The sequence below is a fragment of the Gymnoscopelus braueri genome (assembly GCF_963280865.1).
Source record: "Gymnoscopelus braueri genome assembly, chromosome: 20".
NCBI lineage: Eukaryota > Metazoa > Chordata > Actinopteri > Myctophiformes > Myctophidae > Gymnoscopelus > Gymnoscopelus braueri.
Genome location: NC_137622.1, coordinates 7,953,899 through 7,980,080, shown reverse-complemented (window position 1 = coordinate 7,980,080; position 26,182 = coordinate 7,953,899). Strand labels below are relative to the sequence as shown.

The 26,182-nt window shown below is 41.8% G+C and overlaps 2 protein-coding genes across 7 annotated transcripts; one reads left to right on the top strand and one right to left on the bottom strand.

Moving 5' to 3' along the window:
* Nucleotides 1-1,447: 1,447 nt before the first annotated feature.
* mmgt1 (membrane magnesium transporter 1) lies at nt 1,448-3,653 on the top strand. Its single transcript, XM_080417019.1, has 4 exons — nt 1,448-1,560; nt 2,364-2,416; nt 2,506-2,609; nt 2,953-3,653. Exons 1-4 carry the CDS (start codon nt 1,482-1,484, stop codon nt 3,104-3,106), a joined length of 390 nt encoding a protein of 129 aa, XP_080273145.1. The 5' UTR covers nt 1,448-1,481; the 3' UTR covers nt 3,107-3,653.
* Nucleotides 3,654-3,777: 124 nt separating this feature from the next.
* On the bottom strand, nt 3,778-24,499 carry ints6l (integrator complex subunit 6 like). Of its 6 annotated transcripts, XM_080417015.1 has the most exons (19): nt 24,206-24,499; nt 24,012-24,089; nt 20,369-20,518; nt 18,896-18,985; nt 17,814-17,997; nt 16,727-16,855; nt 15,889-16,052; nt 15,403-15,555; nt 14,120-14,267; nt 13,687-13,781; nt 13,438-13,548; nt 12,080-12,295; nt 11,313-11,439; nt 10,806-10,948; nt 10,138-10,357; nt 8,124-8,519; nt 7,547-7,640; nt 6,182-6,306; nt 3,778-4,573 (listed from the first exon to the last, which is right to left on the bottom strand). In XM_080417015.1, exons 1-18 carry the CDS (start codon nt 24,314-24,316, stop codon nt 6,210-6,212), a joined length of 2,706 nt encoding a protein of 901 aa, XP_080273141.1. In that variant the 5' UTR covers nt 24,317-24,499; the 3' UTR covers nt 3,778-4,573; nt 6,182-6,209. The 6 variants fall into 6 exon arrangements, 5 of the variants coding, with proteins under 5 accessions (XP_080273141.1, XP_080273140.1, XP_080273142.1 ...); XR_013932301.1 differs by lacking the exon at nt 7,547-7,640; XM_080417014.1 differs by having other exon boundaries at nt 3,778-6,306.
* Between the last annotated feature and the right edge of the window lie 1,683 nt (nt 24,500-26,182).

Below are 26,182 nucleotides of genomic sequence, written 5' to 3'. Positions count from 1 at the left end.
GAGTGACACCAGAGATTCTGACGTATGTGCCCATAGACGAGGTGGTGTTAGATTTGATCAACCAAGCACACACGTCTGGCGAGCAGCCGCAGCTGTGGCGCACAATGATCATCGTTCCAGTACCAAAGTCAGGCGACCTCATCAAGACGGACAACTATCGGGGCATCAGCCTGAACTCAAAAGTCGCCAAGGCAGCTAACAGGATTATCCTCAACCATCTTAGACCCATCTTAGACCCTCTACTGAGAAACTCACAGAACGGCTTTGACCCGGAACAAACAACAGGCGGGCAGGTACTGGCACTGAGGAGGATACTGGAAGTAAGGGAGCGGAACCTGTCAGCGTTGATCACCTTCATTGACTTCCAAAAGGCTTTTGACACCATCGACCAGGGGAAACTCATGAACATTCTCCAGGCCTACAGAGTTCTTGAGAAGATGGTTCAGATGATAGAGGCAAGCTACAAAGAATTTGAGACAGGGTGACACTCTGGCCCCCTTCCTGTTCATTGTAGCGATGGACCATGCACTGAGACTCGCAATCAATGACAGAGAGGAGGGGTTCACTATGGTCCCGAGGAAGTCAAGGCGAGTACACCCCATCATGATTACTGACCGCAAATGACATTGCCCTAATATTGGATACAGCAGAGAAAGGAAGGGAACTACTACTGGCAGTAGAAATGGAGTGCAGGAAGATCGGCCTCAAGCTCAATGCCAAGAAAACAAAGTTACTGACAGTTAACACAGAGGACAAGCCAGTCGAAGACTTCAAATATCTCTGGGCTTGGACTGCTTCAACGAAACAGGACCTGAAGGTCCGGAGGGCACTTGCCTGGAATGCCTTGCATGGGATGAGGAGAGTGTGGAAATCAGACATGGGAGAAGACCTCAAGAGGCGGCTGTTCATAGCTACAGTGGAGTCAGTACTGCTGTATGGGGCTGAGACATGGACCCTCGCAGCACAACAGGAAAGGGCCCTGGACAAGAATGATACGAATGGCACTAGGTGTCACATGGACGGACCACATCACAATTGTGGACCTCTATGGGGACCTACCACGAGTCACAGACAAAGTCAGAGAGAGAAGGATGAGGCTGGCAGGGCACTACGTCAGGCACCCAGAACAAGAGGCAAGCAAACTGACACTATGGGAGCCAACCCAGAAGCCAGCAAAGGCAAGAAGCGCACCACCTACGTAGATGCACTGCGGCGCAACAGCTTATCTAACAACACTGTAGAGCTCAAGACCCTGATGTTAGATAGGAGTGTGTGGAGGGCAGCGATCAAGGAGTCCCGAGTTGATGTTGGCTAGCCTAGAACCACACTCTCGCATGCATCGCATCATCGTTTTCGTAGTCCTGGTTGCTTATATCTCTCGCAAAATCTGGCAACACTGTGGTCTCGCTTTCTGACGTCATTTTGATGCGACGCAGTGCTCATTCCTCCTCATCCCCCAGTAGAGAGAGAACAGAACAGAGATGTCTTCTTCATTCTGGAAAAGTGTCGTTGGCGTTGGACTCTTTGCTTTGGCCCACGCAGCTTTCTCGGCAGCACAGCGTAAGTGTGAAGGATAGATTTGGGTTTATTGTTTGTTTTCGTGGCTTTTTGCACGTGTAGTTTTACGTTAGGATGTTGATGAAACGGCGACACAACCTGCGGCCTTCCTTCCTTCCTTCCCGTCCGACCGTTGCAGCTACATGTAGCTCCATTTAGCTCCGTTAAAAAGGGATTAGATTTAGGGATGCGCCGATGTGACATTTCTGGCTGATGCCGATAACCGATGTCAACATTGCTGTTATGGTCGATAACCGATGTTTATCGATGTCGAATATCTGTGTAATAATAAGTTAGAATTGTGTCCTTTCTGAAAAAGGCATATAAACACTGAATTATTATTCCAAAACTAGGGATGCACCGTTATTGACATTTTGGCCCATATTCCAACGTAAACACAGCTTAAATGTAGTATTTTCTTAATTATAAATGTTCCAACTTGTTGACCCTTTTGAAAGCTTTCCCAGAAAACACTGATTGAATCTGGAGCATTGATCATCATCACAACATGCTTTTTCAGCTTCATATTCAAACATAATTATTATAAAATATCGGCTAAAAACTGATATTTTGATTTCGGTTTCATACCGATATTGCATTTTAAAGCCAACATCGGCCGATACAGATATGATGACCGATTAATTGTCCATCCCTATTAGATTCTCTTATCTTCATGTAACTTATGTGCACAATGTGTCACTGTGGTATCATAGTATCAACCAGTGACAGTTAATACATTGTTACGCTTCATTAATAAATCATATTGTAAAATGAATAACGTTTTTCTTTTCCTTTTAACCATCCAGATCGATCATACATGCGACTCACAGAGAAGGAGAATGAAACACTACCGATAGATGTGAGTGATGTTGTTTTTATTATTATTATGACGATATTAGTTATACATTATATTGTTATTATGTTTCATTTTTGTTTTGTATCTTGCAGATTATGTTACAAACGTTATTATCGTTTGTCGTGACCTGTTACGGGATCGTTCACATTGCTGGGGGTTTCAAAGACATGGACGCCTCCTCAGAGTTGAAAAACAAGTATGTGTATTTTCCACCAATTTTAGGCATTTAGCAGTCACGCTCGTTGTTTATGCCACTGGTTCTCAATGGCGGATCTGGAGATTAGACTGAGCAAGTAGTTTTTAGTAAATATGATGATGGTCAGGGTCCAAACTCCAAACCCTTAAGAGTTATTTTATTTTGAGTTCAAATCTGAAAATATGAACCAGTCTCTAGTCTACAGGTTAAAATGCAGTCCCAGACAGTGCATGCAGTGTGATCAGCCACAGCCTGGGTCATTTCCTGGTCGTCTCTCTAATGCTGAATAATTTCAAATTTCAACATTTATAAAATACAATTTACACCTATTTTTCCTTCTCAGAACATTCGATACACTGAGGAACCATCCATCGTTCTACCTGTTCAATCACCGGGGGAGGGTGCTATTCCGCACAGCAGAGGAAGAGGCCTCCACTGTACCCAATCAAGCCCTTGCTAACCCCTTAAGGCTTCGCAAGCTGGAGCTTTTGCACTGAGACTGGCCTTCACTGCCTGTATGTCATCTTTTGTGCACAGATGAGCTTCCTGGTTAGATGGAGGGGGAAAACGAGAATCCACTTACCCAATTTTAGTTCGTCTTTGTACATAAACTAATGTGCTGTTCAGTCATGCATCTTTCCATAAAAGTGGTCAACCACCCTATTTAACAACTGTGCCAACACTTCAGATTTGTTTGTGTAATTGTAATTGCTTCAGTCTTAAGATTTTGAGACATCTTCCCCTTTTATGTCCCTTTAAGTCTAATTTTGTTTAACGAGGGGCATTAAAGTAAGTTAACTACTTCTGTTGAGAGAATTTCTTGATCGTCTCCTGGAGTCGAGCAGGCTTTATGTACATTCTGTATGCAATAAAGATTTGGAATAAGTTGTGTCACTGGAAGTCAAATCAAGGCAAGATGTGAAACAAGAGTGAGGTCGACACTGAGAATAAAGTAATGGTACAATTTGTTTTTGTTTAGTTTTTCATTTTGTTAAGATTGAATGAAAAGATTGTTTTTAATTTAATAAAAGCTTACTGATTTTACCCATCTGAGAAAATGTTTTTGTTTTGATGTATTATAGGGGTATGAAAATAGGACAAGAGTACCTTAACGATTAAAACATCCAACCCAAGACCCAAACTTAAAACGCTCTTGTATTTACTGTAAAAATGCCATATGATGAGAGAACAAAAAACAAACCCTTTCCTACATTACACTCAAATGGATTTACAACTGGCCCATGACTTTGATATGCTTAGTTACAGATAATTAGATTCGTTGTTTGGGCAGGTGTAAGTGTAATAAGTGGAATCCACAACACAAGAATCACCAGTCTACCAACCTGTTTATTATCTTTTGTTAAACAGATTCATAAAACTTTCCATTATATATAATATATCTATATAACAGTTTACAAAAATGAACTTTATACATTTCTTTCAAAATATTTGTATGTTCTCAAATAAACAGCTTGACAAAAATATTCTCTATTCTTTATGAACATTAAAAATTAGTGTACATCTTTCAGTAAAAAACAAAAAGGATTGATGTGATTGTGTGTTTTTCTGTTGATGTAAAAATGCAGCAGAAGGCAGATGAGCAGCTGTGTCAGTTGGAGAACAGGTGACTGTTAATGCCTGATTTATACTTAGTTGTCGCACAACAAAAACAGCTGATCTACACGCTCAAAACTTGTTGAAGCGCAACGTGTTCTGAGCTTGTAGATCAGCTATTTTCAGTGCGCAACACTGGCGAGCAACTAAGTATAAATCACCCATAACTGTTGAGACAGATGTTAATGGAACGCTGCACTGTTGGGAAGGAATCAATGGAGTGACTGTTGCACTATGGAGTGTGTGTAGTGGAGAGAGTGGGGTCATGCCAGCCTCCAACGTCCTTAGATTGAACTCAACAGCTGCCATCTTCACAGTCATATTGTACACATTTACTGTTGCTATGTTATCTGTTGGCAGACAAGAGTATATTAAGAATCAATAACCTACAAAGTACAATTATTGTACTTTGTATAAAGGTTTATTATTTCAGAGGGGACACAAGCCGTTGCCTACTGTAGGTTGGTGTGGTATTTGGTGTTGTTATGGTCTTTAGTACACAGACATAACACTGGCGTTTTCACACCAGGACCCTTTAATTAAGCCCTTGAAGTGGACGCAGACCACGACTCAGCAATTCTTCACACATATGTGAATACTTGTCCGAATTGTGGTTCGCTTAACCTGTGAACACAAAGCGATCCAGGTTCACCTCGCCCTTTGCCATTGTATTGTACCCCTCCTGGCTTGGCGTAGAGTCTACGGATTGCCTGCTGTGCCAACCCTAAAAATGATCCGAAAAAAGGACAGAGGCCCCATCAGAGCTGAACCGAGTCCTCTTTCAAATAAAGTGACAATGTGAATGCAAAAAGAACTCAGTCCCTTTTCTGTTGGTCCACTTCTTGGTCCACTTGAAGAGGTTTGTTTAAAAAGGACAATGTATGTGAAAAGAACATCATGTAGGCCAGATTTCTCATGTAAACCACAGATTCACACAATAGCCATGCTACTTATATAGCAATTACAGTATGTTTACAACTCTCCATTACAATAATACCTAATTATCAGACCAGCTGAACAAAGATTCTATTAATGCGTGTGTGGCATTTCTCCTGGAATAATTATGTTAAAGCTGCACTCCGCAACTTATTTTACTGAATAAAAGGTTATTTTAACCAATCTGTATGGTACAGTATGTTAATAGAACATTACTAGTACATCTACAGTGGTTGAAGGTGGTCTCCCTACACTGCCATTGAGTAATTTAAACCTACTGGTTGACAAGTAGTACTGCCTGAAGCTCCCCGGGCCAAGCAGGGATCCCTTATCGGCAGAGCGGCAGATCTCTCGTGGTCTCTCGTGCAGGAGACCAGGGTTCGAATCCCAGTATAGGACATGAAAAAAATTACGGACTGCAGCTTTAATAGTTGTTGCAACAGAGGCTTTATGAGGATCTGCTTGCTTGTATGTACCTGCTGTATGGAGTGTTTGTGTTGTGAGCGAAAGGTGCAAGAATGCAAAGACAGCAACCACATGGGTGTCCGTGGCATCAGTCAATGTGAGGAAGGGGATTATATTGAGTGTCTTTACTCACCCCTCCAGGCCCCTCCCACTGCTAAACCCCTTAAAGAGATAGTTCACCCAAAAAAAGATTTTCTATCGATTAGTCAAGCCATGGAGACTTGATTTCGTGATATTTTTTTCGTTTTTGTCGCATTCCTAAGACAATAATATGATGACCAGCGGCCCGATAGGCAGCGGTTCCGGTACGAGACGCAAAGGAGACTCTTTGTGTCTCCTACCGGAACCCACTGCTCGTCATCAAATTATTGTCTTAGGAATACGACAAAAACGAAAAAAACTCAATTTTTGGGGGTGAACTATACCTTTAACCTCTCCACCTCCAACAGGAAGTAATGTAACAGCACATGGACAGCGGGGCCATCCACCATCTGGGCATTGAGATTTTATCCATTCAAGGCCAAATAAACAAACAGAAGCCGCGCTACCTTCTGTACCTTTCTGACAGTCTTTTTTTTGTCTTCACTATCTGCCGTGGTCATAGTTCGACGTCGACGGCAGCTGGAACTCCATTTCTACCAGGGCTCTCTCCAGCTGATGGATCAGATTCCGTTTCTTGAACCTGGGAGGGGATCCAGGGAATGAGAGAAAGAGGAGAAATTAGACTGGAGATTCGTAATGCATTATGAAAACTATGACTGTGTGTTCATGACTGGGTTTTGCCTGATTTATACTTGGTTGCGTGCTGTGTCGCGCACTGACAATAACATATCAACAAGCTCACAATGCGTCACAATGCGACGTGTTGTGAGCTTGTAGATATGCCGTTTTCAGTGCGTGACTCGCACGCAACTAACTATAAAACACGCTATAATGGCTGCACTAAATCTACACTCAAACTACACTGCAATCAGAGAACTGTTGAGATTATACGATTAGAACCGAATCGGATGGGTGCCGGATTCAAAAAATATATAGTGAAATTGAAACAGCACAATCAGCACAACAAGCACATTAAAAGGATTTTCACTCCATGTGATTATGTTAATGGTGATCAATGCTGATCAATAGCTCTGGTACTGAGAGAAAGTAAGACATGGAGTCTAATAGCAGCACAGCCTCCCTGTCTAATCTTTTGCTGTTAGTAGTAAGTCACTGTGTGTGCAGTTTGTGAACGAACCCATGCAAATCACAATGTGGCATAAGGTGCCGAAGCTTCACTATAATGGAAACATGTCAACTGATGATGTACATTGACTTTGGCTAAATGGAAACAGCAATCTTCATAAATACTTCATAAAAAAGTGCTTCACAATAACAAGGCTGGTGTAACTAAGAGATTCACTGAAAAAATAAGCAATTTGTCTGTCATATGGTCCGGACATTACGAATATATCAGCGCAGACAGAAAAATGAATGCTGTGTGGACCGCTTCTGTCCGCGACTATGAATTGGACTAGGGCAACAACTATCAATTACCTTCTTAGCAATTATTCTATTACTTTTTTGATTTTAAAATAATCAAGAGGCACATGTTGTTTAGCATATATATACATATACAGTATGTATATAATGAGTTTTTTAAATACATCAACGAATCAAACTTTAACACTTCAAGACTTTCACTTGTAAATAGACTGTTCACGCTCCATTTAGACAGCATGGCAGAAAACCTGTTACACTTTGTTATAAGACATTTAAACAAATCCTTATGGCCAGGAGTGTTGACTGCTAAGACCTGATTTCTACTATGTTGTACTGATGGTGCCGTGCTGAAAATAGCCGATCCACAAGCTCACAACCCATCGCAGAAGCGGCACGTTGGTAGCTAGTAGATCGTCTCTTTTTGTTGTGACTCATACCTTGCAGCTTCTTTGATAGCATGGTAGATGAAATACTTTTGGACGTGAACGGAACCTTTCACCTCATCCAGTAACCTCAATATCGCTTCATAGTCTGGGAAAGAAAAGACATATAAACAACACTATACTAAGAGGCTTTACTGTATCTCAGAAGATTAGAACAGCAAACTGGAATGTCACCACTGTACAGTGAATCACAAATAATTATAATTTAGACTTTATTCAGTGATGTGGAACTATTATTACTATATATATCGCGGTCATTTGTTCTCAGGTTTTGTTACTTAGATTCGTTTTTTCTTGACCACAAGAATGTTATTTAGATCGCAAGCTGTTCAGACAGATGCTAGGTTAATTATTTACCTGGTATCCTAGTTTCTTTGAGGCACTACATTGTTCTCTCTGCACTCTACTTATGTTTTTTTTTTTAGCAGAGTTAATTTTTCCAATCTCACACTTGTAAGTCGTTGTGGATAAGAGTGTCTGCTAAATGCCAACATTATCAATTGCACTGTACTCAGCAAATTCACTGGATATCAAGCGATGGACAAACAGGCTACCCAATTCCTCGACTTACTGCGGCCTGGTTTGCGAACCTCCTTGATGACCCGTGTCCGTAGCTCTGCCTGGCAGCCGTCTAACGGGGGGATCCAGGTGGTCTCCGTCAGTTCCTGGTCATATCCAAAACCCTCTAAAGTCTCGCACTCTGGACTCAGTGCTTCACAGTTCTGTTTATCCTCTTCCGCGGGCTGATCGTCAACACCATCCACGACCAGCCTGTCCTCCATGGCACAGTTGTCCTCCATGGCACAGTTGTCCTCTACGCGGTCAGCTGTAGCCGGCCCAGACCTGTCTTCCAGGCTCCCTGCCACAGTGTCCTCCTCCCCCGTGGGCCAGCTGTCCCCCGACTCTGCTCCAAGACCCCCCTCGCCGTTACTTTCTGTGACCACCACACTGTTGTTGTTGTCCACGCCTGCAGGATAAGGAAGATAAGGAGCACTTCTTACTAAGTATTTAAGTTCTGGAGCATATATTTAAATTTTGAAATATATACTAGTTATGTAGTATGTACTAGTAACTAGAGCATAGCGTCAGTTCTGGCAGGACATCATAGTCAAGACTTGCCTCACCCTCATCAGCTGGTGGTCAGCTAATTCCGGCCAAGCCCACCCCCTACTCATCAGCTGGCACTCAGCTGTTACTCTGTCATTGGCAATTCATGTTATGGGGCGCTCTTTATAACCGTTTCATCTTGCTTTTACTGCTGCCGCAGCATACGCATGCCCCCCCGCAAGCTCTCGCTAAACCCACCTCCCACCTCCATCCCAGCTCCTCCTTTTATGCTCGTCTGATATTATTAATGTCATTGTCTGATGTCATTGTTGGCTGTGTTATCTGCATTCCCTGCAGGGAGATCCCAGAACAGAACCATGCCAACAAAACATAACTGCTTGAATATTGAGATTAAATCACTGTTTTAATATGCAATGAAAATGATTTATTTGGACGAAAGCGCCCCTGACAGAACTAGTGACATGTTGGTCAGCTGGGAGGTCAGTGCCACCTTCCCACAACCCTCCACTGTAGATAGGTAACAATTTTAATTCATTAGGAACTTAACTATAAACTAACTATGCATTAACTATTTTTTTCCCCATGATAGTAATAATAAAATAATGACTGTAGTAATGTAGTTATGAACAACTAAACAAGAGGCATGTGTATTAATAATAGGGTAAAAAGTTTGTAAAAATTAGGAACTTCTATAAATTAAATATAGGGTACACTAGTATTGAAATTACAGTGGAACAAAACTAATTACTTGAACTAAGCAACTTGCTTATTTCCCTTTCTCTAATTGCAGCATGCTTCCTGGATGCAGCAATAATAGAGAAATTCAGGAAATAGATGCAACTGGTCTTCAGTGTACACAGTATCATACTATTATGAATACTGCAAATGCCTAGTAAAATACTCTGCGCACTATGAACATTTTTCTACGTATGCCAGTTATATAAATCATTGCAAAGGATTGACAATCACAACTGTGTACAGAACCGTAAGCCTAGTTCAGACCAAAGTCAACAAAACAGTTTTAAGCCTTATTTATACTTTGTTGTACTGATGGTGTCGTGCTGAAAATAGCCGTGGATTTCAATGGATGCCAGTGACATGAAGATACAAACTGACACCCGACACTTGTCGCTGCGTGACGAGCTACAATTAAATTGAGCTGGCTTGAACGTTTTTTCATCGCTCCAATGATGCAGTGAAACGTCTATCAATCATAGGTTGTTGTTTCACCATTTCCACTCCCCTTCCCTCTCCACACAATTCCTACTTGTAATGGGGGAAAAAGTAATTCTTGCTATCACCCAGTTCTGTTAACCCAAGCCTTTATATTCTCGTTGTCCCCACACATGGACGCACACTTGATGACATCAACGAGCACTTTGAGCAACATTTCAATGAAGACTCAGCGACAGTGTCGTTGACCATGCTTGGCCGTTTTGTAACTTTTGTCGCTGCTAGATGTGAAGGCAGCATTAGGCAACATTTCCTACTCTGAGAGGCCCTCGGTCATACTGTACCTTTGTGCAGTGGGAGGGGCTTGATGGGACCTTGCTGTTCCTGAACGCTCTTCCCCAACACATGGTTGGTGTTCAAGGGTGGGGTCTGTGGCCGACGCAACAGCGGTGACATGCTCCGCCTTCTCTTCAACGCAGCACCTGAGTTGGAGTCACCCGAGTTCACCCGTTTCTTGTTCTGAGGACCCGCTACGAACTCGTCTGCCTCATCAATCATCATCCCCTGCAATGAACAAATGAACAATGACGGAATCAGATGACAGATAGATTTGATACTTACATTATATGTATTACGTTAATTATATGCTTATTAACACACACACACAAATTGGAAGGATGTGGACCATCCACATGGATTGGATATCAGACTTTTATTTTACCCCCATTTCTCCCCAATTGAGTCGTTATGGTTATGCCAATTGATTCCTCCCCACACACATGTGTGTTGTCAGTCACTGCTGTTGTATCCCGTTACGTTACTCATCAACAAAGCCTCATACCGGCCCGGATCGCTGGCGTAGCGGCCCGGGGCACCTAGGCTCCAAAGTAGCCTGACAGCGCGTCACAGGTTCGAGTTCCGATCCTGACGGCCCCATCTCTCTCCCCATTTTCCTGTCAAACTAGTATCCTATCAATAAAAGGCACAAAAAGCCCCCAGAAAAGCCTCATACCTTCTTGTCCTGTTTGAAGGGATTTCCAAACGTGTGCAGGCGTTTGGGTTGGTCAGGGTCGATCTCTCTCAGAGGAGAAGGCATCATCTTCAGGTATTCCTGGTAGTTACCCATCTGAGCCACTGGGATGCTGTGCAGATAATCTGACACGCAGAACAGTGGAGTTAGCGTCCTTACACAGCACACGACACACTGAAATATATTGCTACTCGCTAAAGGTCGTGTTTAACCACATGAACTCTAGCGTCCCTATTCTGTGGCGAACATGAGATGAAAATAGCAGATGTACAAGCTCACAACACAATTCAATGTGATGCACTGTGAGTTTATATATTGTTCAAAGTATAAAATAGGTCAACCTCAAGTGGTTAACCTGTGTATTTAGGCTTTTCTTAAAAATAAATCTCTAATAATGATGTAACACAATATAAAATGGAGATTTTAATTACTTGATAACATAAGAGAACAATTCTGTAGGTTAACACACAGGAGTTTTTAATTACTTACCTTCATCTTGACCCCTGATGAGTTTTTGGGTGGTCCGCAGCAGGTTGGAACGCATTCTTGTCACTTGATCCAGTAGATTCCTTCTTGGGATGTCGTAGGCGTTTCTGTACGCCTGAGCTTTCATGTCCTGCAGGATGACAGTTATGTTTACTAGGGGTGCATTAGTGCAACAGCTAATCATGTCACAGCCCTACCATAGACCAAGAAAAAAACACCTCAACAGTAAAAGAAAAGAAACCTCGGGAAGGATCACCAAAAAGATACAATACTATTAACAGTACCTTTTAATTTCAAGGACTACCAGTTCGATATGCATTAGTACACGGACCTCTGGGACCCCAATCTACAGTGAAAAATCCTCAGTGTTAATTTAACTCTGAGAGTGTACAAATGGAACAAAATGGATCTGTAATAGCCTGGAAACCAGACGAATCTGCCATTGCAAAAAAAAAATGCCCTCGGTAGATTTGGTCTGGCACTGCTCAGTTGTGATTGGATTCACTCCCTCCGAAGTAGTGAGGGACCAATCAGGGCCCAGTATGCAAATATGGGGAGGGTTTATCACCAGACAGAGGCATTTTTTTAATTCGCTCCTTGGAAATTCAGGTTCCACACAGAGATTCCAGACTAATATCTACGCAGTGATATTAGTCTGGCCATGCCAGGCTAGACCCATAAGGGTCCAATTGGTGGTTCCAGACCAGACGTTGAGAACCAACGGTCTATACTGTACTACTAAACATCACTTCAGTGATGACCGCGCTAACCTTGTTTAGAAGGGCAATCTGGAAGCCGGCGAACTCTTTGAGGTTGAAGTCGGCGAGGCGAAGAGGCACCTCCCCGCTGATTCCCTGCAGGAGCTGCTTGAAGTCGCGGCGGTGGGCCAGAGACAGACTGTTGGAGTGGTTCTTCACCTTGATGCCCGTCTCCTGCGGAGCCTTCTTCCCCACAGACACAATTAGACGGTCGGACTCCATCTTAGCCTGGACACCCAGGAAGGAACGTGAAGGTTATTTAATCCATTAAGACCAGGGACGCATCTCAGGGACGCAGAATATTTGTGTAAATCTTTGAATATATATATATTTGTAACTCAAATCTTTGCTTCTGGGGATTCTACTTAATGTCTTCTAAATCCTAACAGTTAAAAAAAAAAAAAAGTATGTTGCTATAATATCAGTGGTTCTCAAACTTTTTCATGTCAACCGCCAAAATGATATGTATTTGGCCGTGGACCCCCATCTCAAAATATATGAGGCTTTTTTGGCTAGATGTTTTTGGGGGCTTTTTGTGCCTTTTATCGATAGGATACTAGTTTGACAGGAAAATGGGGAGAGAGATGGGAAGTGACATGCAGCAAGACCCCCAGAAGCAAAGGTTTGAGTTACAAATATTCGCTTTAAAAGTATATATATTCAAAGATTTGCACACATTTTCACGATTTTTCAAAAAATAGCAATGAATAAACAATCCAAAATTTAGTCTGGGAATGGCTCAGGTGGTAGAGCGGCCACTTGGACTTGAAAGCCCGGTTCTATCCTCCTGGATGTGTGTCGAAGTGTCCTTGAGCAAGACACTGAACACCTAACTGTTCCCGATGAGAAATACAGTAATGCTGCACATTGTAAAGCGCTTTGGAGAAAGAGGCTAAATGCACCATTTACCATTTGTGTGTACCATTTTACAATTTATTTTGCATCAAACTATTCATATAGTTGAGGCCTCATTCATACTTAATACTTTATTGATGACCAGATGTCACCTACACCTGCTTTTATATGGTCGCTGTCTGGCGGAAACCTTTATGTCCAAAACCATTACTTTTTAGGAAATGCAAGTGGAAATGTAGTCACAAACTCTTGTTAATACTTTTGATTGGCTAAATATTTATAAAACCCACAGACAGATTTTTTTTAAATTGCGCAAATGTACAATCACAAAATGCATCGTTGTGATATTATATTAGAGTTTGTAGTGAAATGTTTTGCTACTTTTAGTATAAAATAGGGCATTCATTTATGAAAAATAAATACGTACAAAGATGCTATATGGACTTTCTGCACGACAGAGACATTATGTTTATGGGAATTATGGGTGATATCTTTATGTTAGGTTGAGGATTGACCTGCTGGCTGAGCTTCTTCAGGTAGGATATGACAGTGTAACTCAGACCACAGTCCATGGTGTCTGCAATGAGGTTTGGAGTTCCCATCATCCTCAGAGCCTTCTTCAGAGGCTGTTAGAAAGAATACACAAATACATACATGACGGTAACGGTAACACGTGTGTGTGTGTGTGTGTGTGTGTGTGTGTGTGTGTGTGTGTGTGTGTGTGTGTGTGTGTGTGTGCGCGCATGTTTGGTTTAGTGCATTACCAAGAGGTAATAAGGAGGCATGGTCTTCAAGTAGATCTCAAAGGCTTGTCGCCACTTCAGGTTTGGTTTCAGTTTGTGCACTTTGAACAGGTCGTCTTGAGATGAAACAGAGAGAGACACAGAAAGAGAGACAAAGAGAGAGAGTGTCACTGTGACAGGCAACTAATTCCAGATCTGGAAGAATCCTGGATTTACATTCAAAAGTAAAGCAGAAGAGGGAAGGGTTTGATTCCCGACAGCTGCCTCACAGATTCACCGGGTGCTCCAGCAAACATAAGTGTATGCGGGCAGGAAAGCCAGGACTGTTTATAATGACCAATATATATTTGGCTAAAATAGACGGCTGTTTTTGTCAAAGATATTTTTGTATAGTGTTTAAGAGGTTAACAGCAACAGAAGTTGCAACACAGCAGGGAAATGTGCAGGGAATCACCTGGAGTGTTCTTACCAAGCAGTGGGAGCAGGACGGGGTAGTTGTAAGGCATGACGAACAGGTTGACACAGGTGAGCGTGGTGCTGGCTTTAAGGTAACCGAAGGGTTGTCCCAGGTCACTGTGCTTCGCACTGCTGCTGACAAACACCTGCATGGAGACACCACAGAACATTTAACACAAATAACTGCAAGGCCACGTTGTCCTAAAATGCACAACTGCAAAGTCACAAGAGACATGCACCGTTAGGGACATACTAACTCTGAGGCCAGTGCCCTTGGGCAAGGCAGTGCTGGACCCTGCCCGCTGCTCCTAATAGTTAGGATGGGTCAAATGCAGAGGACCAACAATAACTTAACTTATGCTTTTAAACTGATGTAACCTTTTGTATGTCCAGGTTTCCTAATCGAGTATTGTTACACACATCTTCCCACTTTGCTTAGCTAGCAACCTAATTAACCCATTCAATCCTGGAACGCATCCGTGTCCTTTTAGATTTGAGCTATAACCATTATTTTATTGGCTGTTCAAAAGTCGTGAAAATGTGTGCAAATCTTTTAACACATCGGGTGCCAAACACGGTCTGAACCGTGTTTTCACAGAGTAGCGCTTCGGTGCCGAACACGGTCTGTTTTTTTCCACACGGGATGGGCTGGAGCAGCTCTGGAATCACCCATGGTGATTCTGAGAAGGAAAGGACAGATGGATCACCGTGCCAAAAAACATGGCTCCCATCCGCTTCCGTTCTCTCCTTCTCTAAAACCCCTATAACTCAGAAACTTTTTACGCTGGGGAAAACTCATTTTCATTGTTACTCGCGTGAGAGATGTTATCTTTCCAGGCGTTAGCCGGGACCATCGGGCAAAATGGAGGCATGCTTTTTTTCACATGGAATGCACGTCGTGGAGTCTACAGTTTAAACAGCGCTGCGCAGCTCAACGGTGAGATTTCGGCTGTTATTATAAAATGCTGGCACCCAATGTGTTAATATACATTTTTTAACGTGAACATTTGTAACTCAAATATTGCTTCTGGGGGGGTCCCTGGAACAAAATATTTTGCGAATGTTCGCTTTAAAATATATATATTCAAAGATTTGCACAAATCTTCACGATAAAAATAAAAAAAAGCAGATCTACAAGTGCCGCGCTATGAGCTTGTATATCTGCTATTTTTTGAATAGCCCAAGAAATCTAAAATGACAGAGATCCGTTCCCGGATTGAATGGGTTAATGCGTCTCCTAAGGACAACACAGCCCAATGGCACAAACGAGCGCTTTCCTACCTGCCAGCACATGTGTGGAGACTTCCTCTCCAGAACGTACTGGGTCAAAGGCGACGGCTCCAACTCGTACTTATCAAAGGGCAGCTTGTCAATCACCATGGGCTCACAATCCACACAGGAGAAACGCACCACAGGATGTGCAGAACGAGGAGGCTAGAGCCACAGTGGGGAGAGAATTTAATAAACACTCGCACACAATAAAATATATTTTAAAATCTTTTACAGCTTTAAAAGGTCTACTATGCAGTGTCTTATGTTTTATTGTATGTAATAGTGATTAACTCAAATACACTTGTGTAATGTAAATTCTGTTAAAACGTTTGAATTATATTTAAGAAATAATGCCACTTATAGTTTACTAAATTGCATATGTAGGATAATACAATTCTACAACCAAAACTGCTATATACAGCAGTTATTCCATTGCACTTCCTACCATAATTAGCATTTGATTCTATGAGACATTATTTTCTGCTGCCAACTCACCAGCGTAGGAGAGTTCTGGTCTGGCCAAAAAGACTCAGGAATGGGCCAGTGTCCAACCGGGACGCCTGTTTTTGGGTTTGGTCGTACATAGATGAGCTTGTGACAACTGTGCCAGGGCTGGGGGCTAAATGACGACACAGGACGACTTGACTCCACCGAGCCATCTGCAGAACAAAACAACCCAAATACTGACTCTTACTCACAGAGCCATCTGCAGAACAAAACAACCCAAATACTGACTCTTACTCACAGAGCCATCTGCAGAACAAAACAACCCAAATACTGACTCTTACTCACAGAGTCATCTGCAGAACAAAACAACCCAAATACTGACTCTTACTCACAGAGCCATCTGCAGAACAAAACAACCCAAATACTGACTCTTACTCACAGAGCCATCTGCAGAACAAAACAACCCAAATACTGACTCTTACTCACAGAGTCATCTGTAGAACAAAACAACCCAAATACTTTCTGACTCACTGAGTCTGACTCACTAACTCCACTGTAGCCAAAAACAACCCAAACACTGAATCTGACTCACTGAGTCAACTGTAGAACAAAACAACCCAAATACTTTCTGACTCACTGACTCTTCTGCAGCCCAAAACAATCCAAATACTGAATCTGACTCACTGAGTCATCTGTAGAACAAAACAACACAAATACTGACTCTGACTCAGACAGCAGTCAGAATGTGTGATGCTCATAAGTTTGTGACTCTGTGAAAGAGTCATATCAGCTCAAATTTCTACCACATTTTCTCAGCACCTTTTTTGTTTCTACTCGTGTTTTAAGATCACGGTTCTTTTAATTCCTCAGAAGGAAAGGAACTTACCTTCCGCTACCAGAGGCGGATCCGGCCCAGTCTTCTCAAAGTTAACGACGACTCCGCTGAGAACCTTCTGGACCAGAGACTCCAGACACTGGTTCAGCATCCTCTGCGTCCGCACACAATACGACCGCCCTGACAAACACAGAGTTCATTAATTCATTTTGTCTATTTGAAATTCAGCTTTCAGCTTTGCCCAGCTGATTGCTGCCCTCGTGTTCAGACTTGAGAGCAAACGGGGAGCAGTTAGGGGTTAAGTGTCTTGCTCAGGGACTGAGTCGACACATTGCCGGGGCTAAAACCTGGGACCTTATGTTATCCAAGGTGTCCTTTCTACCCATTCAGCTATCTGTATCTGTCTGTTTACTACTGTTTACATACAGCAGAACAAGACTACTAGCTAAATTATGCCAATAGTCATGGCCCAACATAATTCAGCAACTCACTAGTTACAATACAAACTAATATGTAGTTACTAAGCCTCAAGCAGGGACTTTACACCCTAACTCTGAAGTTAACGTTCAGCTGGTGCTACGCTGTGTTTTCTTCACTTTTTCCATCTTATCTTAACCCTTTAAGCATCTGCATAATTTTAGATTTATTTGGCTATTCAAAAATAGCAGATATACAAGCTCATAGCACGGCACGAGTGCCGCGCTATAAGCTTATAGATCTGCTATTTTTGAAAAATCTTGACATTTTTTGCAAATCTTTGAATATATGTACATATGTTTTAAAGCGATGTTTTTTTACTCCGATCTGTGCTTCTCGGGGCCTTTGGAACAACATATTTTGAGATGGGGGTCCACGGCCAAATACATAATCATTTTGGGGGTCCTTGACATGGAAAAGTTGGAGCACCACTGATATAGCCACATACATTAAAAAAAAAAAAAACATTTAGAAGACATTTGTAGAATATATATTATATATTCAAAGATTTGCAAAAATGTTCATGATTTTTCAAAAATAGCAGAACTACCGAGTGCCGCGCTATGAGCTTGTATATCTGCCATTTTTGAATAGCCAAAGAAATCTAAAGTGACACAGATGCGTTCCCGGATTGAATGGGTGAAGGGTGGTGCGGCGTTACCTCCTGTGACTTCACACATCTGGGTGATGGAGGACTCATCGGTGGGCACACTGCCAAGATGATCGCTGTCTGGCGCGGAGGCTCCTGGGAGCCGCAGCACCAGGGCGAAGAGACGCTGGTCCCAACGGAAGGGCTCTTTGGTGAGCTCACTGCCCGGCAGTGGAGAGTTGAGGGGCAGGTGCAACTACACAAGGACAGAGAGATTTATGTGTTATGGTCTTGTTTGTTGATATATGGTTGCCGTTGGAAATCTTTCAACTTTTTATGTTTAAATGAATGTCCTACGTCGTACAAGAGTGTAGTGCAAAAGTAGTAGAATTAGCCCGATCTACAGTACAAGCTCACAACGTGTCGCATTCCGACGCATTATTGATTATAGAGCTATTTTAAGGAAAAAGTGAAAACGTTTCATTCTGTCAGGGTTTTAGAAATAGTTGACCAATGAAAAGTATTAACAAGAACTTGAACTAGAAGTGCTCTGCTGCATGTCATGTCATGTTATGCTAGGTCTATGCAGTGGTGTAAAGTAACTAAGTACATTTACTCAAGTACTGTACTTGAGCACAGTTTTGAGGTATTTTTACTTTACTGGAATATTTCCAATTTTCGCCACTTTTACTTCTACTCCACTACATCTCAGAGGCAAATATTGTACTTTTACTCCACTACAATTATTTGAAAACTTGAGTTACTAGTTACTTTGTAGATTTTGATTATTATTACAAAACATACACTAACCACTTCAGCCCTATATATATTTTTGCCGTTTGAAAATAGCCGATCTACAAGCAATGTAGATCGGCATCGGCATGCATCGGCATTGTGAGATTATAGATCTGCTATTTTCAAAAGATTTTTCTGGAAAAGTTGTGAAATGGGACATTCTGCATAATGAGTACTTTCTACTTTTGGTACTTTCAGTACATTTTGATACCAATACTTTTGTACTTCTACTCAAGTACATTTTGAATTCCAGACTTTTACTTGTAACAGTATTTATATATTGCAGTATTGATACTTATCCTTAAGTAAAACAAATATGATTACTTTTCCCACCACTGTGCAGTGTTCACTGCTCTCACCTCATCTGGGACACCAGAGGTGTGTGTTAGCTTGTTGCCGTCGGTGATGGTGATGATGACAGACGGTTCCAAGAAGAAAGGGTTTCGGCCCTGAGGGAGACAGACAGTAAGGTTCATCTGTTACAAACAAGCTCAGACGAACCTTCACGCTCACTCCATTCCAACACCAACAGGTTGATCTGCTGTCTCTGTGTTCTGAAACCATTCTCACCTCCTCACATGTAGATTACTCTGTACAGCACCTGACTCAGCACTCCCTCAGGAGCCGACGTGCCGTTGTTTGCGCAGCAGTTCTTTCTTTATTTTTTACATTTTTTTCTCTTTTTTTAACTTTTCCTTTTTTCCCTACACGACTCCTAACCGCTTGGCCATTCTTGGCATATGGTTTGCGGGCCTTTTAGTTTTTTATGGATTATCTTAATGTACTTCTAATGCCCTGTATCTGTACCTGTAACTTAAACTGCTGTGCCATCTCTGGCACCTGAATTTATAGATAGACCTTTTTTTTTTATCCATCAAAAAGTATTTGTGTTAATTTTGATTTTTGATAATTTGTGAAATATTATCCAATAGAAAGTTACATTTTTCAAATTTCTGATATAAAATAAAAGCTTTTACCTTCATTATTCAGTGTTAATTAGTCAGGATGAATAAAGAGCACTTCATTTTCCATCAGCCAAAACCCTTTGCCCACAATATGGCTGCACCAGTAATCATAAATAAGTCACACATTTATGTGTCGTCCTAAATTATGGGCTGCAGCTACTGATTTTAAAGGTTCTTTCTGGGTCTGGTCTGGCAGCAGTGAGCTGTTAAGCGTTATAAAAAAACATTCCATCCTCTGGCCTGTAGGGGTCACCCTTGTTTCACAAAACAATCCTGCTGAAAAGGCTCCATACTCCATACATGGTTATGGAGCATAACATTTAGCTGATATCATTACCACTGGGAGAACACTTTGTTTTGGACTTAGTCAGCATGCTTAACACCTCTGGCCAACAGACATCATGGGGTATTTGTGTCTTATACCTAGTGGGTGCAACAGTTAATCGAACTAATCAATTACATTTATTATGAACAATTAGAAATCAATAATTTAATAAAATGATCGATTAGCAATCTATCCTTATTTTGGGCAAGACATACATACATGTATGACAAGGCCATATCTTTTGACATACATGTCAAATCATTTGTTAAAATAGCTTATCTACAAGCTCACAACACATCCTGACATGTGGTTGTATAACTCCTATTTTTGCATAATACCATCGTGCAACGGAATATAAAATAATGCTTAAGTGGTTAATCGATAAATATATCTACCGGTACATATTTTAATATAAAAACATGCATCTCATTTATTCGATTAATTGAAAAAGTAATCGATAGACTAGTAATCGGCAAGAAAACAATCGATATTTGCAGCCATACAGGGAAGGATTGCATCATGATGGTATTTGTGTCTAATACCTGTCCGTAGTTGTCGATGCCTGAGACGAGTCTGTTGAGGTTAAGAAGGTCAAAGGCGGTGCGGAGGGCATGACCCAGCGTAGTCAAACCAGATGCCTGCAGGTTCTTCAGCTCACTCATGAAGGTAGCATGGTTCTCCTTCCAACCTGCCTGAAAAATACACACACAAACACACACACACACACACACACACACACACACACACACACTCACTGTAGTAGACATAAACACACGCTAATATAAACATTCAGAAACACACACACACAGTATTAACCACTTATATGCAAGCGTCCCTATACTGGGCATGTCATAATAAGCAAACATCCGGCATAGATAGCAGCATTGTACTTGTGAGCTTGTAGATCGGCTAATATCTCACAAAGAGATTTGGTGTTGAGGGGAAAAAGGAGTGAGTCAAGGACAGAGTCCCAGGGTGACCCCAGCCAAGCGGTTAAACTACACAACACAAAAGAGTGCACATTGACAATAGACTCATACATTACATGTCTATTACATGAACAATACTCCACATAAGGACTTGATGTCATTTCTCTGTGAGGTTATTAGTGCAGGACAGGTCCAGCTCAAGACAGAAAATAGGTCATATTGTTTCAGAATAAAAACATGAGTTTCCCACTTAAGAGGAGAGTGGTATTTCCATGGGCCAGGATGGCGGATGTGAGGTCAAGTACCTTACTGCTTCAGCTTTATGCTTAATCTAAGGATGACCTGCAAGCTTACTAGCCTGATGGCACAATGGAGGGAGAGAGAGAGAGAGAAGAGAGAAGAGAGAGAGAGAGAGAGAGAGAGAGAGAGAGAGAGAGAGAGAGAGAGAGAGAGAGAGAGAGAGAGAGAGAGCAGAAATAGAATAAAAGAGAGAGATAGACAAACTAGAAAAGGGGACATAAAAAAGATCGGAAGTGGCGCTGCAGCAGTGGCAGGATTTGCCAATGGGTCAACTTAACTTTAAGTTCATGTCCTGCATGCAACATTACTACACTTATGACATGAGACTATGGTAAACAATACACTCTGAGGTAGCAGACAATTAGCAGTGACTGTAAACGTGTGTTCAAGTTAATTGAGGACAAATCCCTCGTAGAAGTCATAGGCCTGGGCAGGCCTCACACTCTGTAACTCAGTTTTTCTCAGTATTTTTTTCCCCCTGCCAACGTTCTTTCCACCACAAAGCGCCAACAATGTATTGCCCGAACACAATCGGCTGTGTTCACGGGTGGGAAGCCGGCAGGGAAAGGCGTTCTCTGTCACTGTGCTAAGTAACAGAGAACTGTTCCGTGGGGAGCAGAACTGGCAGGACTAGCGTGTTCCTTCCTCCACAAGTTTTACGACCGCTCAGTAAAACACCTCAATGACAGGTGAAAAAAAGCATCTGGAAAATCCATGTGTAATGTGTATCAGAGGACAAGTGGTTGTCTACACCATCCCCAAGACCAACCATTAGGTTTGGCAGTGACATAAACAGAACTATACAAATATGGGGGAATGACTGGTGTTGTGTGTGCGTGTGCGTGTGCGTGTGTGTGTGTGTGTGTAGCACTCAGCCCAGGTACAGCATGCTACTATAAAGAGGAGAGCACAATTAGACAATTGGAAATACCTGCCGATCCATTAACCCTGGGACTGCTCCCATGAGTCATTCTCCCCCCATCTCCACCCACAGCAATCTTAATTGAATGACAGTTCACAGAAAATGCTAATAAACAGCTTAAATGTGGGATATGTGAAGAATCAGCTTCCTCTGTCCCTACCTGTGTTCAATTTGAGATCTATTAGTTAACCCACTAAGGAGAAGAATGGATGAGGGCATTTCCGCCCACAGCAGTCTTAATTGAGTGAGAGAAGAAATGCAAATAAACAGCTTAAATTTGGGGAAAGTGATGAATCGGCTTCCTCACTCCCTACAGTACATGCCAATGATAAATGCACGAATCATTTTCTAGTATGATGATGATGATTTTTAAATAGTGTGATGATGTGAAGATTATAGCAGGATAGTAGGAACTAGGAAGTAGGATTGAACGTGCAGGTTCCAGCAATTACTGAACCAAAACAGTAGTACGGTAGATGCAGTGATCAAAATAAACAAATTCTTCTTTTCTCAAACTAATCTCTGCAAGTCCTCTGTTCAGAGTTGGACAGACTAAAGTTAATTTTGTTCATTTAATAATAGTTAATTTAATTTAGTTTGTTCATGGCTCTACTGAGCATAACACATACAGTAACTAACTGCACAAGATGAGTATACTGTCCTTTTGTGTTGTGATGATGCATTTAATCTGACATACATTCGTGAATGAAAGAATAATTGTACTTTTTTACTTTTTATAATATATTTTCTGCAAAAACATATGTTCAGAGTAAATGTAACTGCAAGCACTAATGTAAATGCATGCAGCATGACATTGACTCATAAATGTTAAACACAGTATTACTTTCACTTCTGCGATGTGATGCCTTCAAACAAACTACGTAGAAAGAATTGAAGTGCATGTGAATTGAAGTATAATATAAGTGCATGATAGTAAATGAGTAATTCACCATGGCTTCAAGAGGTCTACTCCATACACTCCATACACTCAGCAATCCACTTGCATATATCCACTTAAGCTCTATTTTATACTTTGCTTCCTAAAATAGCCAATCTACAAGTTCACAACACGTCGTATGGTGATGCCTTGTGAGCTTCAGCTTGTACATTAGCTATTTTTGAAAAATGGTGTGGTGACAAACAATTTGGGCAATTTTCACCTACAATGACATGACTAAAAGGGTGACAGTGGTTAGAGAACTGGTTGCCAGGGCTTTTCATAGGATCAAAGAGACATAATGGGAGCATGATATAGTAATGGCCTGCAGATGTAGAGGGATATGTGACAAGTCATAAACATCTCAACGGCCTGAGTTATGGACAACCTGCTTGACATGAAGCCACTGAAAATAATATAGCAATAATTCACACACACACAGTGTGTGTGTGTGTGTGTGTGTGTGTGTGTGTGTGTGTGTGTGTGTGTGTGTGTGTGTGTGTGTGTGTGCGTGTGCTTCCTGCACAGGACAGAAACCAGATGATATCACTATTTCAACTGATTAATCATGTGATTCATGTTAAGTGAACTATATAGGAATTATATGACATGTTGATCAACTTTCTTTCACTTCCAGATTTGGGCCAATCAAAGGCAATGCATGGAGGTCAGCCATAGAGCGGATGTAAGGGGAGGGGCGTGGAAAATGAGGGGCAGGCAACTTGACCAATCACAACGGCAAGGGGAGGCGCGTGGGGATGAGAGGCAGGTGACTTGACCAATCAAAACCACGTTATGTTGAAAAAACGACAGAGATAAAAAGGAAACGGTGACGTCATAAAAGATAATACATATCTCCGCCTCCATCTCGACGCTGGAGCTCTTTTCGACACAAAAGCAAAATGTCCGCTGACGGTGACGGTCACGGCGGCGCCGCTCCGGCTCTGCGGCTTATTAAGATGACTTTATTACAAAATAAATCCGTTTTTCGCCACCGTGGAGCCCCGGCTACAAAGCAGAGGGACAGTAAAGTCTCACCGACAGAGAAAAATGTCGTCGACTTGGTCCAAATAAAAATGTTTATGACAGTTTTTTACCTTCACTCCGTATGGCGGATCATCGAACGTTACGAGCATGTACCTGTCGCCTCTACTAGCCGGGTCTCGGCCACGCAGCTGTCAAAAGAAAAAACCAAACAAATACAGAATTAAAAACCGATTTTTTTTTTATCCAAGGGACCTCTCCATCTATATTTGCAAAATTATTCCGGGTAAAATGAATCCTTCTTTACCTTCATAAAGACCTCAACCGCGCCTTTAGCAATGTCCAGAAACGTCGTACCCAAATAAGTGCGCTGGTTCATAGACGCGGACGTGTCTAACAGGAAAAGTAGAATAGGCATTTTTTTTTATGTTGACTTTAACTTGCTTTTAAATGCTTTCTAAAATACCTATTCATCGACATATGAGCTATACGTGCGGCCAGGGCGTGCACACATGTGTGTATATTATTTTTTGTTATAATAATCACTATCAGACCCCCCTCCCCTTCAGAAAGAGGGTCCTCTATGCCTGTGTCTGTCTACTCTGTGCCACTGCTCTGCTCAACCTCCTGTTCCACTGCTCACACACACTCCGGCAGAAAGAAACGCCTACATAAGAGGACGTTTTGGCCTCGAACAGGATCTGTAAGGCAGCGCTTCCTACAGCCATGGATCATCTTCTGTCACGACCGTCATGGCGAAACTTCAACCTGGTGTTTGCACTTTCTACCTGTTTGGCCTGCACATCTACATAAACGTTCAGATTTCAAATATAAAGTGTTTTCCCCATGGTAGCGGATGTTACAATTATGTACGGGCCCTCAGAAGTACCCGTATCTTCCGTATTGTTCAATAAAAAGCATTTAAATCCGATTGTTTGCCATTTTCTCATAGAGTTATAATGTATCAGAGTGCAATACACCTCCCAACCGATAGGGTTGCGTAGGCGAAAAAACAGAGAAAATGGCCACCGATCGGATTAAAATGCTTTTTAATGAACAATACAGAATATACGGGTACTTCTGACGGCCCGAACATAATTGTAACATCCGTGGCCATGGGGTAAGCAATTTATATTTGAAATATGAACGTTTATGTAAATGCACGAAAGTTTCGTTTCGTCATTACTGTCATATAATATATGACAGACATGTTTCAGGGCTACACTTCCTATAACTATGTTGTTCACTTTCACTTTATTTAAAAATAATATCAGGTTTGCTTGAGTGCTTCATCCTCATTACAACAGAGTGTATTGTATAATATAAGCATTTCCCACGTATTGACTGTGTAGGTTGTTCGCTGTGTTCGCTGTGAGTAAATAATAGAGGTTGAATAAAAAATAATTTAGAAAATATAAAACTATATACCTTACAGACTCAGCAGAATGAACATGAGTTGGGAATGTCAGAATCCGAAACAAAGGGTAAATAATAATATTAGAGAATAACAGGGAAGACAACATGGCTCTCTAGTTCTAGTGCATACTTTATGGTAGCCTAAACTTTCGCTGACAGGTTTGCTCAATGGACCCAGCATTTCTAATGTTATGTGAAAAAGTACCAAAACTTTACCATAGCTTAATTTCTTCAATCAGAGATCTCTGCTTTTATGTTGATGTGTGGGGTTTTTGAATTGATTGTACAGTGTCAGTGTGTGCCCTTTGGGTGGGGGTAACCTACTGCTTTTCATATAATTCGATCAAGGCAAAAATGTACCTTATACTACACGCCTGCGTCCCACCTCCACCGTCTTATTGGTTGAGTCTGGTTACTGTAGCCACGCCCTTCTTTGCATAAATAATATGTAATGAGGTTGACATAGTTTCGTATCCGCCCACTTTCTGCAAAATCGGACGGATATGGAGAAAGTGTGAGAAAATATTGTTGTTTTGTTTTTTTCTACCATGTTTACCACCCTCCGCCCTACCGACAATACGTGCACACACACTAATAACAGCTCTCTCTCCCATCTCTCCCTCTTCCTCTCCTATCTCTCTCTCCCTCCCTCTCTCTCTCCCTCCCATTTCTCTCTATCCCTGACTCCCTCCCATATCTTCCTCTCCTATCTCTCTTTCTCTCTCTCTCTCTCTCTCTCTCTCTCTCTCTCTCTCTCTCTCCTCTCCCTACCATTTCTTTCTATCGCTCTTCCCCCCCTCCCTCTCTCTCTCTCCCTCCCATCTCTCTCTCTCACTCCCTAACTCTCTCCCATCTCTCTCTCTCTCTC